Raw genomic sequence first — 16,609 nt, forward strand, 5'->3', positions numbered from 1 at the left:
TGGACAAAGAGCCAGAGTGGTGATCGTCCTGACCATCGCGGGACCGCAGCAGCAGCGACCCCAACGGAAATGGACTTGCTGTGCTTGGCCTTGTATTGGGCCCCCACAGATGGGGCACCCTCAAAGGACTTAGAAGCCCGCTCAGGTTTGCTGGATCTGGGAGAGGCATGCCCCTGGGTACCACCTGGTGCAGAGGCCTTGGCCTGCAGCCCCGACTCCAACCGTTTGTGTCGATCCTTCATCCTGCACTTCGTGAAGCCACGGCAAATCAGACAATCTTCCTCCTTATGCGTCGGGTGCAGATAGTACAGACACTGGGAATGCTTGTTGTCCATGTACACATTCTGCAAACCACGGTCGGAGCAAAGTTTGAAGAGGGAAGCGCCGTCCTTCTTCTCGTCTGACATGATCCACACGGTGTAGGTCTGAAGAATATTCTGGAAGCCTCCAAGAAGAACACTCTATGAAAACAGCCCTTGAGGGGAACTGAAAAAAACAAAAAACGGGTCTCAGTTAGTCGGAAGGATAATCGATGGAGCACACAGGCTCGATTGACCGAAAAATAGAGTTTAACTATCAAAAAGCGAAAAATGCAGAAAAAAGCTTGAAGAGTGAAACACGAAGACTCCCAACAAAACTTAAACGTGCTGTAAAAATCTGAAGATGGCTGCCAGAGGAGGTGATTAGGTAGAGGGCAGTCATTGGCTGGGGGCAGTATGACCCAGGTCTCAGTGATTGATTTATAGGAGAAAGACAGTTTAGAAACAAAACTGAAACTGTTTTTTCTTTTAACGAGGATTCGCAGCCTGACGATGAGGAATATTCATGATCATGTGAATCCATGCCAGACTCCATGCTGGAAAAGTTGTGCATTAGGTTCTCAAAATGCTTATAGTGGTAAAGATAGCGTGCAAATGGAATTTGGGAGAATTAGCAGAGAGGTTGATTATCAAACCTTTAAAACATACAGAATAGTTGGCATCTACATTGGATGCCAGGAGGCATTCTGGTGGTATGCACATGTGTGTGAATAACTGCAAGACCTGAACAGTAGTATTTACTTGATGTGACGAATCTCGAGATGTCGTCCCTTCACCCTGAGGGTGAGCGTGTTCCCATGAGACCCGCGAGGTGAGGCTGCTACCCCACCCTGGGGGTGGTACTCAGCAGGAGGATCTCTTGGGTAGAGACTTCGCCTCTGGGGACCAGGGAGCACATCTCGGGAGAAAGTGGTTTGCCAAGTTTCCACCCACAACCTGCACACCTTCCTATCCCATAAAACCCAACTTGATATCCCATACGTGTGCTAGAACTGTCTGTTGTGATAATAATAAAGTCAATATTTTTATACATCCTTGGCTTTACAGTCCCTTTTATCACTGGGTAATAATATTTTTTTCACTGTGTTGCAACTAACCAACGTTCCACGGCCTTTCAGAGATAAGCCTGCTGTTCCGTCCACGTTCCCAAAATTGGAGAAGGAGGTTTATAATTGACTTGTATTTCCCATCTGTTCGGATCCCTTCTGGTGTACAAGATGTGTGGGGCTGATTGATGGTTTAGAAACCGATATTCATCTCTGGACCACTGGTGCCCCACAAGTTGATTCGTCAAAGTGAGGAAGGTCAGGAGAGATTCTCTAATTTTGGACATTTTTGCATCAAAGTATTCAGGTAGGTCATTAGCTGTGAGAGTGGAGCTGATGGTCATAGATTTAGGGGAAGTGAAGAGTGAGTTCAGGGTGCCTAGTAGCCGGTGAGGATGGTTGGAGTGAGAATCAATGAGGGTTAGGTAGAATTCCCTTTTTGCTCTATCAAGAGAGGACTTGAGAGAGTTCAGAGCAGAGAGGTAGAGTTGCGCCTCCATTTCCGCAGCAGCTGGCGCATTTCTGTCCAGAGAGAGCGCATGAATGGGGTGACCCATGGTTGAGGATGCTGAGACTTAGGGGTGAAAGTAAGCAGTGGGAAGTGAGAGGAGAATGAGTCATATAGTAGGGATTGGAAGCTGGAGAAGGCAGTGTTGGTGGAAGAGGTATCCGGTGTGAAGGAGGAGAGTGAGAACTGTAGGTCCGAGAGAATGGTAGGAATAACGGAGGTTTACATTTCCTTTTAGTAATAGGTGAGGCAAGTGATGAGGAAAGGTCAGAGGGTGGAAAAGAAATGGTGGTGGAAACAATTGAGTGATCAGATAGAGATGGTGTGACAGTGGTTTTAGTGGCTGAGAGATAGTTGGAGATGAATAACAGGTTCAAAGATGTTACCCCCTCTGTGGGCAGGTAAGTAGGTTATCGATATAGTGAAGAGCGTGGTAACTAAGACATGACTGAAGTACAGATTTCTGAGAGGTGTTTGAGAGGAAAGGTTAAAGTCACCCACGAGAATGAGGTGATGTCTAGTGGGCATGGAATGACGAAGTTGCACAAGATCATCAAAGAATGGTCGAGTGGGACCAGGAGGGTGATAGCTGGAAATGATGATGATACATGTGCAGTGTACAAGAGAAAAGTAACTACAAATGTGACTCCCATGTGACAATTTGGCATTAAGAAAGTATTCAGTAGCAATGATGAAACTGTGCACACATTTTAAATATTTGTTCAACTGCAACACAAAATATGCCATCGATGTCCTAAATTTACACACAATTGTGTGTAGGCAGTATCAAAAGGATGTTACAGAAAAGTATTGCTGAGCATATATAAGCCACTAGAAATAATATCACAGAATATCCAGCGGCTGAAAACTGAAAAATGCATCACAAGAGAGATCCAACATATTGAAGATTTGGGGGGGAGGGGTGTTGAATGTGTACCCCATTACTTAAGGCGGTTAACAAAGAAATTACTAAGGAAATTGATCATCTATTTGTCAACATTTTATAATAGGGGAATTAACAGCGAGAACCCACACCTACAATGTTGTTGTGATTAGTGCAACAAAGCTGTTAAAATTATTTTATTTGCTAAATTAGGCACACATTTTGGACTTTTTAAAACAATGCCATGTCAAATGTGCACAAGCTTATTCGGAGCTATTCACTGAAACAGTAGAGCCCATTTTCACAATTAAATCTATTTCAACACGTTGATTTTATAAAATTAACCATATGTTGTAGTGGTTTCAAGGTTCTATTTATTTGAGAAATGTGAGCTATAATGTCTTTATCCTGTGAAAGAATTCTCCATGAAATCATTCATTATGATATATATATATACGCTTTAAATGTGGCTCTCGCTCGGGCATTTTAGTAGCCCAACTCTCGAGGGCGGTTAGTTTCAGAAAGGTGGCTTAAGCCCTCAATGCTGTAATCAAGATGCGTGCTGCTTGAATTTTAAAAAGAGGGGAATCGAGAGTAGGCATTTGTTTTTGCATGTGTCTCATATTTCCTTGCATTTTGGTGTGATTTTTGGTTTGCTATCACCATCATTGAAGCAGGAACTAAACCAACCTGAGTTGACACTTATCAGGCAGGCAATAAAGAAATGCAATATGCTCAGAAGAATGCACACATCTTGAGGAATGATGCGTTGCTTATAAAAGTATGGTTAATTTATATGCAAATGTTCATGCATGAAATGCTAGTAGCTGCTCGCTGCTATAATTACGTTATTACTCCTGAACTACGCAAGCATCCGTAGCCTGATAGCCCCATATCTTGCCTGGGAGAGGTTATCACCAGGCTTTAATGCCTCCATGTGACCACTTGCATCTATTCTTGACCAACTGCACAGTCATCTCAATTGCAAGCCGATGATATTCAGCTGGCGTTCAAGACTAGCAGCAGCACTGTTGAGAACCGCATTATCATAGAAGGCCTGTCCTGGTTACGAAATTGAAGGATATCCAAACTATGCGTTAATGCAGGAACAAGCATAATCATCAAATCCCATTCAAAGGGCCATCTCTAGATCTTCTCCCACCTCCTATTGGCAAAGCCAACAATGTTTCTACTCAAACTTCTTTCTCACTTCAACTGGAAAATCAATTAACTAACAAAGAAGTCTCCTGGTTTTAGCAACGAACACAAAGGTAGAATTTGTACAGATTCTAATAATGAGAATTGGCCCAACTACCATTCATGACATCAATCACATTGCCAGCCTTCTCAGAATTTTTATCTGAAATACCCAGAAAACTTGCCAGACAAAAAAAAAATAAGAATCAAAAGATTTGCATGACATTTAAGTGCAAGAATTATGACCGGAATGTTTGTGTTCATTGCCGCACAAGAAGCACTACTAACGATTGCATAGGGATGAAACTTAAACATCACAGAAAATGGCAAACTAAGGGCCTCATTATGGGCTCTGCGGTAAAACCCACTGGTAGACGGCGGCGGGCTACCGCGGACCCCATAACACTGTTTCCACTGCCGGACATCCCGTGTCCACCGGGATATCATAGGCAGAGGCGGGACGCTTATTACCCATTCCCATGGGGTCTGATAGGACTCCATGCTAATGGGAAACCTGGAGCACTGGCACTGTCAGTAATGGTGCCGGTGCTTTAGTGAAAAGCCTGCCGGTAGAGTCCTGAACTCCGGCTGGTTAGGCCTGCTGGGAGTTCGGTTCTCCTACCAACAGATTCTTAGTTTGGCGGTCCGGAAAGGGTGCCGGTATGTTGCTATACTTGTAATGACGCACTATGTTTGATTTTTGCCTTATCTCCTATTCGCTATTCCTTCTTCTGTTTTTTTGTATCCCCCCTGGAAGCAAATCTGTTCATGCCTCCAAGCAAATTATTATAATTTTTTTGCATCTGGTGCATGTATTAATCACATTAAATAAATAAATATCGCACGAACGCACGAATTGGAGTAGAAGGGAAATAATGCCTTTTCCAACGCAAACGTGGCCAGATGTTGGCAGGGAGCTGTGAGCCGAAACACGCATTACTTAGGTTTCGCTTTATTAAATATTTTCCTTTCTGAAACAATTATGAGGATTCTCTCTTTTTAAGAAGAGAGTACACACAAGGTTGCATCCTAAATTGATTTATAATTTTGAATTGGTTGCGTTGACTGTGGAGAAAGGTTGACTAAATGAAGACATCAGTGTCAACCCGTAGCGGTATAAGTGGCCCTGGAATTAATTTTGAAAGTGGCTCCATATTACACATTTTCAACAATCCTCTTTCCTATGGGAAAATTGGGAAATACCACACAAAAGAGGCTCAGGGTGTAGAGGCCTACTGGGAAATCTCCAGAGTTCGATATAGGCCAATCAACGCCTGGTTTGAAGCAAGTTGTTCCGCAATATTATTGAGCAATGTTTACAATTCTGTACATTGGGCTGTGAGTAGACTATACAACACCCAGCACTGTTTTTTTCCACTTTTATAATTTGCATAACTCTTTCGTTTTTAAACGAAACTAAGAAAAAAAACTCGCTGAAGTAATAGTAGCAAAGGGCCCGAGTTACTTTCTGGTGTAATCCTGTTGATCAAAACAAACGCCTGCACGTTGCAGATGTCTGATGTTCGTGGACGCTGGAAAATGAACGCATCGCCAAAAAAGATGCAGCACTTCCGCGCCTCCAGGCCCAATTTCCCCAGAGGTATGAAAGCACCTTTTCACCGCGCAATGGCGGACATTTGATTGGCCGTGAAAAAAGTTACAGCGTTCCCGTGGCCGACGACAAAAACATGCATTTAAATGGAAATGCTGGGGGAAAGTGGCGGCGTTATCTTTCCCTTGTAAGATTCCCGCTAATGATATTCCGCGCGGCATTACAGGAGATGTGTCTGGAGCAGTCGAAAGCGAGGAGCTGCCGCGTGCCAATGCACAGAGGAATTGATTTCAGACCTATTACAATGGCAAGGCCCCCTTGACTACAGAGCGGGCTGGCACACAGGTTCCCTGGCAATCGCATGCCTTCAGTGGGATCCGGGTTTTATACATTCCGTGCCCAGGTGGGTCACTGGTGTTGGTCTCCTTCGGTGTGTGTGCCCGATTAGAGCATTCCGATTTTAATTACGCAAATGAGGCCCAGCAACCAAAAATGTTCTCACATGACAAGTTAATTTTCCCACTATAGTCATCTTTTTTGTTTTAAATGAAAAAACAAAATGCTTTTAACTATTCATTGTCAATATTGCTTATTTTATTTACAATGTTGATTTTTACAATTGCGACATTTTAGAGGTGGTCAATTGATCACAGTTGCGATTTGCAATTCAATTGGCAGGGGCCAGATGCAAGCAGTGTGAAAACAGGCATTGCCAACGGTTTTGGATTTTGTGTAAACCCGTAATGCGGCGTAATTCGTGCAAACCGTAATGCGGCGATGTGGCTCAAACATCAGCCTCTTCGCTGCTTATTTCATGCTAAATAAAAGCATTAGGCGCACTAACACCAGAAGGTCTCTAGGCGCTACTTTCAATACAAGAAAAAGTAGGCTTGCAGTTGTTAAGGTACTGTGGTAGCAGTCAGATTTTTAGCTGTTAGCTACATAAAACATGGTCTAAAAAGAAAAAAAACAAGAATGGAGTAATCTAATGCATTCCACATCCACGGGCCAGCAACAGAAACAGCTTGGCTCCTCATGTGGGCCTTGCCAAATCTAGGACACAAGATGGCCAGGGCACAAGATGGCCAGGGCACAAGATGGCCAGGGCTTTTGGAGATCTCAGGAAAAGCAAGTAGTGAGTAGTTTTGGCATGGTAATAGTGGGCCTCTATTATAAAATGTCTGATGTGATGGACAGAGTACCACAGAACCAGTCTCTCTCGAGCTACCAGTAGCCAGTGAAAGATGCACAGGGGCAGGGTAGTATGCAGTTTGCACCAGAGGCCCATGAGAAAGCGTGCTGTAGCATTCTGGGGTCTCCGAAGTATTTAGGAAGACCAAAACATGCATATGCATAGCATGTTTGAAAGAAGACTACTGCTATCACACTGGAAACACTGCATGGGTAAGCCATATACACGGGAAGAGTCTCAAGTGTTCTTGGGTGGAAGAATCTGGTCTCGTCATTGACGGCCACGTAGGGCTCAAAGACAAGTCTGACTCCTGACCTACAATATGATATGACATTTATAGCGAGACGAGGCAAGGGAGGGGAACAAAAGGAGGACGGACAACGATCCTACTAGGCCAGGTGTTATTCAGATCGTGCAGTGCGTGGGAAGGGGGCTGGGACAGTGCAATACATGGGAAAGAAGAGAACAATAATAAGTAACGGCCAGCATGTGGCAAGTGCATGGGTAAGTGCATCGGTAAGTGCGGGCAACAGGTGTCAAGGGCTGGAAGGGGGCTGTAGGGATACAGAAACAGTCTCCAAGTGCGGGGGTTGCCAAGTGGGCAGTGCAGGTGTGTGACACTGGTGGGGGAAGGACCTGGGCCTGAGAATCAGAGGGTGTACAGGTAGCCAGTGCAGTTCCGGTTACAGCCAGGAGGTTAGAAGAGAAGAGGAGAAAAAGCGGAAGCAAAGAGAAAGGTTTTGAGGTGCTTCTGGAACCAGAGATTGTTCGCAAGTTTAAGGGAGGCATGGAGGCTGTTCCAGGGGGAGGCACCAGCCAAAGAAAGAGATCTACCACCAACTCGTTGCTTGGAGAAGCGACTGACCCTGAGGGAGGTGGAGGCGGATTAGCAGAGAGCTCGAGAAAGAAGATATTTAGGAAGAGAGAGTTGCAGGTATTGAGGCCCCAGGCCCCAGAAGGCCTTGTGAACGATGCAGAGGGTTTTGAACTTAATCCTCGCAGCCACTGGGAGCCAGTGCAGAGATTTCAGTCCTGGAGAGATACGATCCCTGGGCCCGAGGCCTGGACAAGACTCGCAGTCCTATTCTGGATAAGTTGCAGAGGGCGGAGAGTAGAAGCAGGCAGATTTAGAAAGAGGCTGTTATAATAGTCCAACCTAGAGGGAACCAGAGCTCTGGAGACAGTGAGCTTCTGGGGGAAGGAGAGGACAGGAAGAATACCTTTGAGGAGGTGCAGCTGGTAGTGTGACTTTTTAGAGACGTCAGAGATGTGAGGAGAGAAGGAGAGTGTGGAGTCGAAGATGACCCGGAGGTTTTTAGCCTTGCAGGTGGGAGAAGGAAAAGGGTCAAGAGAGGCCAACCAGAGAGCTACAGGGAAGGTGGGAGCGGGTGTGCAGATGAGGAGAATCTCAGTCTTATTGGCATTAAGGCAGAGGTCATTGGCGGCACACCATTCCTGGATAGCAGACAGACAGTCACAGATGAGGGAAGGAGAGGAGGAGGCTGAGGGTAGCCTGAAAATGAGCTGGGTGTCTAAATCAATGTTTTCCCGTTCTAGCTGGTATGGGCCACTGTCCTCACGTGGTCAACAAGATGGGCAACATCCACTGTGTTGGATTAGACTCATGACCACCATTTCTGCCTTGGATGGATTAACTTTTAGTCTTTTAGCAGTCATCCAATAATCAATAGCATTCATGCAGTTCGTTAATGGTACAGAAACTGCAGTTGATTTGGTAGATAGGTTAAATAATAAGCCAGGTGTTGTGTGCATAGTCATTAAACATGTAGGCTGAACTCAAGGCTACAGCAGCCAGCACTCAAGGTCCACCACTCATGCCGCTTGTGAAAGAAATGTACAATTACAAAGTCGATTTGTGCACCGACCTCAAGCATGTTTGTAGATGTGATGAAACCCACAAAGGTTTACAGTTCTTTACACAAACCATTTAAAATTTCCATGTCCTCAACAAAAATGAAAATTGGAAACTTACCATCTTCATCTGTCTGCACCACTAGTTCCTGGCTTTCTTTTCGGCCCTCCGGGTTCATGAGTACCAGCTTTACACTCACGTTGGTGTACGGTGACAGGTTAGTGATAGTGTGCTGAGGATGTGAACTCTCAGTATCCCAGCTCACTTCTTCCCTCACTTGATCCTGACCTCCCACCTGGTAGCGGTAGTAGATTGTAAGGTTGTAGCGGTGGCAACGGGTGACATTGTACCCAAAGGGCTCCCACCGGATTGTGAGTTGTCTTGATTTCATTTCCACAACCTCCAATTTACGTGGACCGTGTATAGGATCTGCAAAAACAAATAATAATTGCATAATATGTACTTTTTTATTTTTTATTTTATGTAATTAACACAGTATGATAAACACTGTGCCTCATTTCAATACACACCCAGACGTAAAATCTCTTCTACTTTACAGACTGTTTACTGCATGTTAGGGGATTTAAGCATATTATGCTGTACGGGAGGGAACACCCCCGTACATGCCAATGTTTAGGATGCCTTTTTCCAAATCTATTAGGCTTCAGACCTACCAGATTTAATTAAATAAATATCTCCTTCACTTGGATTCGACATTATAGGCAGTGCATTCTTTACCCAGATTCTTTCATGTAAGAGGCTTATATCATCGGGGGTGCACTAAGAAATGAATGAGATACGGTATTGGTGTAACACGCTCGGCTTTCCAGCAGCTGTATGGATAAGTGATCACCCTGCTGGCTGTTCATGAATACTTGCACCTATTAATATGGTTGGACAGTGTGTCCATGTCCCTACATTTTGCACGAATTGGAGGAGGAGTTATATGACTCATAGCCTCGGGGGCTTGGACATGGAATCGAGCTAGGTGGATGGGGAGCTTCATCCTCACTGGATAAGACTGTTGGAAGTTATCTATACAAATCATGACAGGATTTCGCGAGGGAAATGGTGTCAGCCAGAGGCGTTGCTAGGGCGCGGGGGTCTAGGAGGCTATAGCCCTGGGTCTTTTGGTTGTCGCCTCGGATAGAATCTCAGCAGCTACAACCAAAAGGCTACTTAGCTCCGAGTCCCGACAGTCCCGACATTAGGGTAGCCCCGAATATTTTCCAGACCTAGCAACACCCCTGGTGTCAGCTGCTGTTGACTAGGGGTTGAGGCCAATGACAGTAACATGGCTAGCCCTTTCACAATGGAGCTGCTAGGTCCAAAATTAGGGTTAATCTTTTTACCTTATTTGAAGAATATTGTTACGGCATATAAGCATACTTAATACAATGAACATTCTCATGTGGGCTCTGTTTTACTATTATACACCCTAATAGATATTTAGTGAACACACCTCTTCTGTAGTTAACCCTTGCCATGGTTCAGGAGCAACACATTTCATTCCAACTTTCTTCATTTAACGTACACAGATATCTTCTTTTCTAGCATCTCTTTATTCAGACTATGAGTAGATCATCAATTATATGGTATAGCAAATCACAAAATAAAGAAAATAGGCTAAATGTAAAACTGCCATACTAGTCTTCTCCTCCAGACATTGATGCAATAGTAAATGTATACTATCATGTACAGTCTTTCTCCTCCCATATAACATTCTGTTCTCATGTATGCTCATACCACCATATCGTACCATTTAAACATGTAATGATGACCATAGGTGCATTAAATGTGCATATAATGTTAACTAATGGTGCATATAAGGTGCATATAATGTACATGTAAAGTATTGCAGACCCATCAACTGCGGTCAGGTACCACATGGTTAAATAGTCACATTTATACAAGTTGCTCATGTTACCTTTTAGTACAACATCTCCTTATTAGTTGGCTAAGTCTCAGACAAAATTCAGCCCATGCCAGCAACCACACAGCAAATCATACAGCTCTCCCACCCCAACACATACAACTAACAAATGCAATGTTTATGTACTATTTGTCTCTGCCAAAAATTGGCATTTGCATGAACGTATAGTATCATGAGTTAATGTAGGTGGATCCTCATGTGCCTTGTTACCTTAAAGAAAACTAATGTGTAAATGATGTGATATTATATCTTTATTAGTGTTTAATGAACAACAGTCTAATGCTTTATCAATCTTTTAATTGCAAATATTTTTCCAATTCCATAACGAATTACACATTTTAATGTTTTCAATTCTATAATTGATTGTTCTTCTCTATCCTCTCCCAACTGCAAAATGAGTTCATAGTTTTCACTTCTATTTGTAATCCTAAATTAATCACACTTTTAAATATTCTCAACTCCACAATTAAGTGTTCTTCTCAATACACTCAATTCCACAATTGATTTATACTTTTCAATTTTTATTTTCACAACTCATTGTTTTTATCAAAACTCCCTCAATTCCACAGTTAATTTGAATTTTTCAATCCTCTTTTCAATCCTCGACATGTGTTTGACCACTTTAATGGCTCATTAGGAGGATATTGTATGTTTTGTAGCCTGTATTGCTTTATTGCCATTGTATAGAGTGTGTACCTTTTGTATCCTGAGATACTTTCTTGAGTAAATTTGAGAGAGAATTGAGAGAACAATTGTTGAACTGAGAAGATTAAAAAGTTTGATCAAATGAGGATTAGAAATAGGATGAAAAAATACAAATTAATTGTGGAACAAGAGAGGCAATTGTGGAATTGAGAGAGTATGGAGAAGAACAATCAATTGCAAAATTCAAAAGATTATAAAGTCTAGTTAATTATGGAATTAGAAAAAGATTGACAATTAAAAGATTGATAAAGAATTAGACTTTTGTTGATTAAACACCAATAAAGATATAATATCAAATAATGTATGCAATAATAATAATCTTTAAGGCAACATTTTGCATGAGCATCCACATTTTTGGAAATAAGAGCAGTTCCATTTACAGTGGAATGAAAAGCAGCAATGACGCCATCATTCAGTAGATTATTTATAGGAGGGATTATATAACTACTCCTTAAGATATTGCCAAGTATAGTATCATGTGATGTCCTCCTCCTGCACTGCAACGTTGTGTTTATCATACATGTTCAGACTACGGTCTGCTGAACTCCCAGACTACCTAAAGCATTTCCAGGCCATGACAATGGCAATTGGGTAGTTGACAAAATCACGAAAGATCCTACCACCAATTAATTTAACCCCTCTCTATGGAATCACTACTAGATGAAATATGGCCATATCACTTCTATAAAGAATTTGGCATTGAAGGACCAGGCAAGACTCAAGGTTCTTTGTTCTGGGTCAATATCACTACAAACACATTGCAATAAAATGGTGCCAGGCTTTCAACATATACTGCAGGGCAGTAACCGCACCTATTGTCTCTCTTCTTGTGTTACCTATCCACATTTAACTTTGACACAATCAACACTTGACAGGGCCAATTTCGGCATTTCAATCTTAGCCATCCCGTAATTATTATTCATGAGTTTGCTGTGAGGGAAAATGCAAATAGCTTAGGGGCAACATGTTTGTCTTGGAAGCAAGACAACACAGAGCAACATAGGTTTGAATCCTGGTCCCACGCTTACAGACTGGTCTCCGGTATTAAGCACGTTATAAAATATTCATGAATCCCTTGTTAAAAGCCAAAACACTTCAAGGGTGCACATAAGCATATCTGAAGTGCATCACATAGCCACACACTACTTTCTATCAAATTACCTTTGCATTTTGGAATCTGTCTCACATATTCTGTCCGTTAGCCTTTCACGTTCGAAGATACTCCCTCAGTTTCTGCAACCCTGATCTAGTATCCACTGTACCCAGATCTACATGCATCCAACGGAGCACAAAAAACTCTCAAAATGTCTCTACTCTCCCTTATTCGATTTTTAGCTCTGTGTGCCATTCCCCCACTTTCTCTTTCTCTTTCTCTTTCTCTCTCTCTCTCTCTCTCTCTCTCTCTCTCTCTCTCTCTCTCTCCTTTGCTCTGCAGACTACGCTCTGGATATTCAAAGAATTAGGCATAATACCCCATGCTCTAGGAAAGCCTTGGCAATCTGAGACCAATAAAATGATGATGGGTATAACTTTGCAACATAAGATAAGATATGATAACATAACGCAGATTCTAAAACTACAAATTTGGTACTGTGAACACTGAGCGATCAACTGATGACTTGAAAGCACTTTGGTAATGGGAATAAAAGTTGATAGAACATTTTGTAGAGAATAGAGTTGACTGACCCAGTGTCATGGGGTTAGAAAATGTCAAGGTTGGTTTCCTACCAGAACATTTACATTAACACTACAGGCCTCATTAATTTCCTGCCTCCCTTAGTTCAGGATCATCCTCCTGGGCGAGTCCTTCACAGTCTCTTGCATTTTATAGTGTCACAAGCACACATTAGTTAGCTCAGTGTCTTTCTTGGCTGGTGCAGGCAGGTGTCATAGGCCTTGCTTTAGTCCTCTTCGATACAGCTGCAAGGAACCACCACAATGGTATGTTACAACATCCCACAGGAGGCAGGTGTCAGACACTACATTAACAGTTTGACCCCCGAGTATTTAAACATTTCCTCTTTTGTACTGTCCTAGCAAGATGCCTTTGACTCTCCTACACTAATTTCTCTTAATTTGCTTTACGCCTCACCACCAGTTAAGGAGGATATCCCTCGCCCAGCTATCAAAGAACTCTACTCCTTTTCTCTGCCTCCCAAAACTTGCTCTCATTCTTCTGGTTTCCCCGTCCACTAATTGTCTGCTTGCCTCCTGGTCAGTTCTACATCCACCCATTTATTTATTTCCCTCTGTTTCCTCTACTCTTTGATGTTCCTCCTCCTTCTCTCGTTCTTTCTTCCCTCGCTATTCACCTTCCTCTCCGATCTTTAATGTTTCTCTGCCTCTCCTTCCCTTCAAACCTCTCCTCATCTTTTGCTTTGCCTTGAGACAACCACTCCCTCTTTTCTCCTCCATCTTTCTCTGCAACTGGCTTGCTTTGAATTGTCCAATAGTCACCCCACTGCTTTTCTAATCTACTCGGGGTTGTGGTGGGGCTCGTGGTTGGGAGACATATGGCAGCTGTTTCGTAAGCAAAGGCACACCATTCGATTGACAAGGACCAGAGTAACCTACAATATCCCCATCTGCTCTTACTTGGGCAGTGATCCACACCAAAGTTCTGCAAATTGGCACACTGCAGGAATGTAAAGGCTATCTGCCATCTTGGATTTAGGCAGCTCTTCAGTTATCGCTGCCCGACTCACAGATGCTAGCTGGGTCTGTCACTCCTGAAGTTCACTATCCTGATGTGGGGCTGACTTGCAATGCAACCTGACAGCACATCTGTGTGGCTTACCTCTGCTATTATGCCATCCTCTTGCATGCCCTGGCGGCACATGGGCTTGCACAGCTCTTTGAGTATTGGCTTTTGATGGGCAACTCCCATGTCCAACAAGTTTCTATTCTTTGCTGGTGTCATGACCACAGGTTAGGTTTCCCATACTAGTCCTAAGAGATACAGGTTCATATGGAACTCACGTTGCCCTAGCGGGTTATTGATTCTAATTCCCCCATGTTAATGGTTGGTTGGAGTTTCCTTAATGGCCGCTAGGTGGTGCCTCTTAGTCAGGTAGCTAGTGGGTCTAGTTGTTTTCATGTGCCGGCTATTTAAGCCCCGCCCATCAGGAGGCTCGCGCTTCGCGTCGTTTGTCTGAGTTCAGATGGAACGCTCGCCGCTACCTCTGTTTTTCTGTCACAGCTCAAATATTCCTTGTCCACTTACAATTACCGTTCGTTCCATTAGTAAGTAAAACTAGATATGAGTTCCCTTCCTGTTTTTTCCAGTTGCAGTCGCTCCCGCTCCAGTCACAGTCCATAGTCCGGAGTCCTGTCATAGCGGTCTCCTCACCTCACAGTCCGTTGCAGTTTCTCCCACGCAAGTACTCCTAGTGATATGCGCATGTATTTGCTTCGTTTTGCTGTCTTATCAGATACTTCGAATGGTGTATAAATGTTATTAGACTTCCTTACGCATTCTATGGTATTACGCTGTCATTAGCGGGTTCTTGCCTGGCTGTGGAGTTTGCCTTGGAAGTTTGTTTCTAGTCAGATATTTTGGTCACACTCATGTTCATATTAGACAAAGTCATTAAGTGCTTCCATGTATCTGGCTGAGTAGTTCTATGACCCTTCAACTTAGTTTCAGGGATTTACTAATCAGTCACGCATTGTTGTGAGGAAGTTGGCAAGTTGTAATAGTTCTTCACTGCTCTTTTGTCTGTATTTTTACACACGCATCTCACCACAGCATATTGCCCCCTCTTAGGTCAAGTAGGATAGGGCTAACCTTCATTTTTTGATCATTCCTCTTCCCAGTGATAATTACTCTCCATCACAGAGCCTATTTAGCCCCTTCCCCTATAAAAGAAAAAAGAAACATTCTCCTGTGCCCCTTCTTCAGGACTTGCGCCCCTGTATTGAACAGGATGGAGAGCTCAACAAATTAAATACCAAGGTGAGCTATTGCTAGTCCTATAGTTACAAGTCTGTTCCTCCTATTTAAAAAGAAAACTAAGGAAGGGAAAATTGTTATTTTCTTCACAGAAATTCCGTGTCTAGCTCTCAGGAAGGTAGAAGTCAGTTGGAGTTCCAGAAGGTTCCCGCAGAGTTCAGGTGAGCGTTACAGCTGGCATATCATATGTCCAATACCAGATCATTGTGTAAACATGCACAAAGTATGCATGACCTTATCATAGATGAGGATCTAAACATGTTATGTCTAACAGAGACCTGGCTGCAAGACCCAATCGGTCCAACATGCGCCACTTGAGTACTAGAAGGGTACACCATCCACCACACGAACAGAGAAACAGAGGTAGGGGGAGCGGTGACAGCGATAGTTCGAGACTCCATTCATCTGTTCCCGGCCTCTATTTCATGCACAGGATGAGAGACACTACACCTCAATCAGCCCCGCCCTCCACTAAAAATAACTGCATCAACATCATAGTAGTATACAGACCTCCTTCACTCAGTTCAGAGTTCAGAGAAGAACTAACCCAACAGCTCAACATTTTAAAATCCCCCAATTCAGCCACATTACTCGTGGGTGACTTCAACAGGTGGAGAGGGAACTCAACTGACAAAGAGGCCATCCACCTGCAACACACCCTAAATAACATTGACTCAGGGTCAAAAATAATGAACCCACCACAGCTAAAGGGAACCAGCTAGATTGGGTCGCAGCACAAAACCTGGAAGTAGAAATGGTCAGGACCTCCCTGTGTATCTGGTCCGACTACTTCAAAATAACCTTTGAGGTACAAATAAACCAACCCCACAAGACAGGTCACAATAGACAAATAAAAGCCCAAAGCAGGAATTACAAGAACATAGGGCCATCACAGCTAAAAAAGTGCATGAGAAAAATACTGGAGGATTCCCAGGAGAAAGACTCTTGTGAAGACATGATACTGAAATATTCTCAGCACACAAGGGAGCTAGTGGAGCAGCTGACACCCATAAAGTTGAAATCGGTAAGAGAAAACAAAAACCACCAGAAATGATTCCATGGTGAATTAAGCAAACTTAAAAAAGATAAAAGAGGTAGGGAGAGTAGGTGGTTTAAACACCCCACAGAAGCCAACAAAGGGCTATGGAAGTGCACTGAAATACTTTATAGAAACGAGATTAGGGAGGCCAAGATAAACTTGTACAATGAGCAGATTATATCAGCAAACTATTTGACATCTTAAAATCTATTGATAAGCCCAAAGTCCTGTCCCCTCCTTTCTCTCCGTCCCAAGAATACTGTGAGATCGTACAAAAGGCCTTCGCCCATAAAATCCAAAAGGCTAGTGACTATCACAGCAGCCAGAAATACCCCTAATACAGAGACAGATATACTCTTACGAGAATACCATCAGCAAGATGTCGAGAGTTTTCAATTCCTGCCCATCA

General features: G+C 43.2%; 1 protein-coding gene across 15 annotated transcripts in view; it reads right to left on the reverse strand.

Annotated features, from left to right (window-relative positions):
• The window catches only part of PTPRM (protein tyrosine phosphatase receptor type M), a 2,094,608-nt gene that overhangs the window by 920,518 nt on the left and 1,157,481 nt on the right, over window positions 1-16,609 (reverse strand). For all 15 annotated transcript variants that reach the window (XM_069620757.1, XM_069620755.1, XM_069620756.1 and 12 more), the window contains exon 8: window positions 8,692-9,000. In XM_069620757.1, the coding sequence (XP_069476858.1) occupies window positions 8,692-9,000 (309 nt within the window). The remainder of the gene's footprint in view (window positions 1-8,691; window positions 9,001-16,609) is intronic.

Source organism: Ambystoma mexicanum, chromosome 5q (genome assembly GCF_040938575.1).
Source record: "Ambystoma mexicanum isolate Mex_15411 chromosome 5q, UKY_AmexF1_1, whole genome shotgun sequence".
NCBI lineage: Eukaryota > Metazoa > Chordata > Amphibia > Caudata > Ambystomatidae > Ambystoma > Ambystoma mexicanum.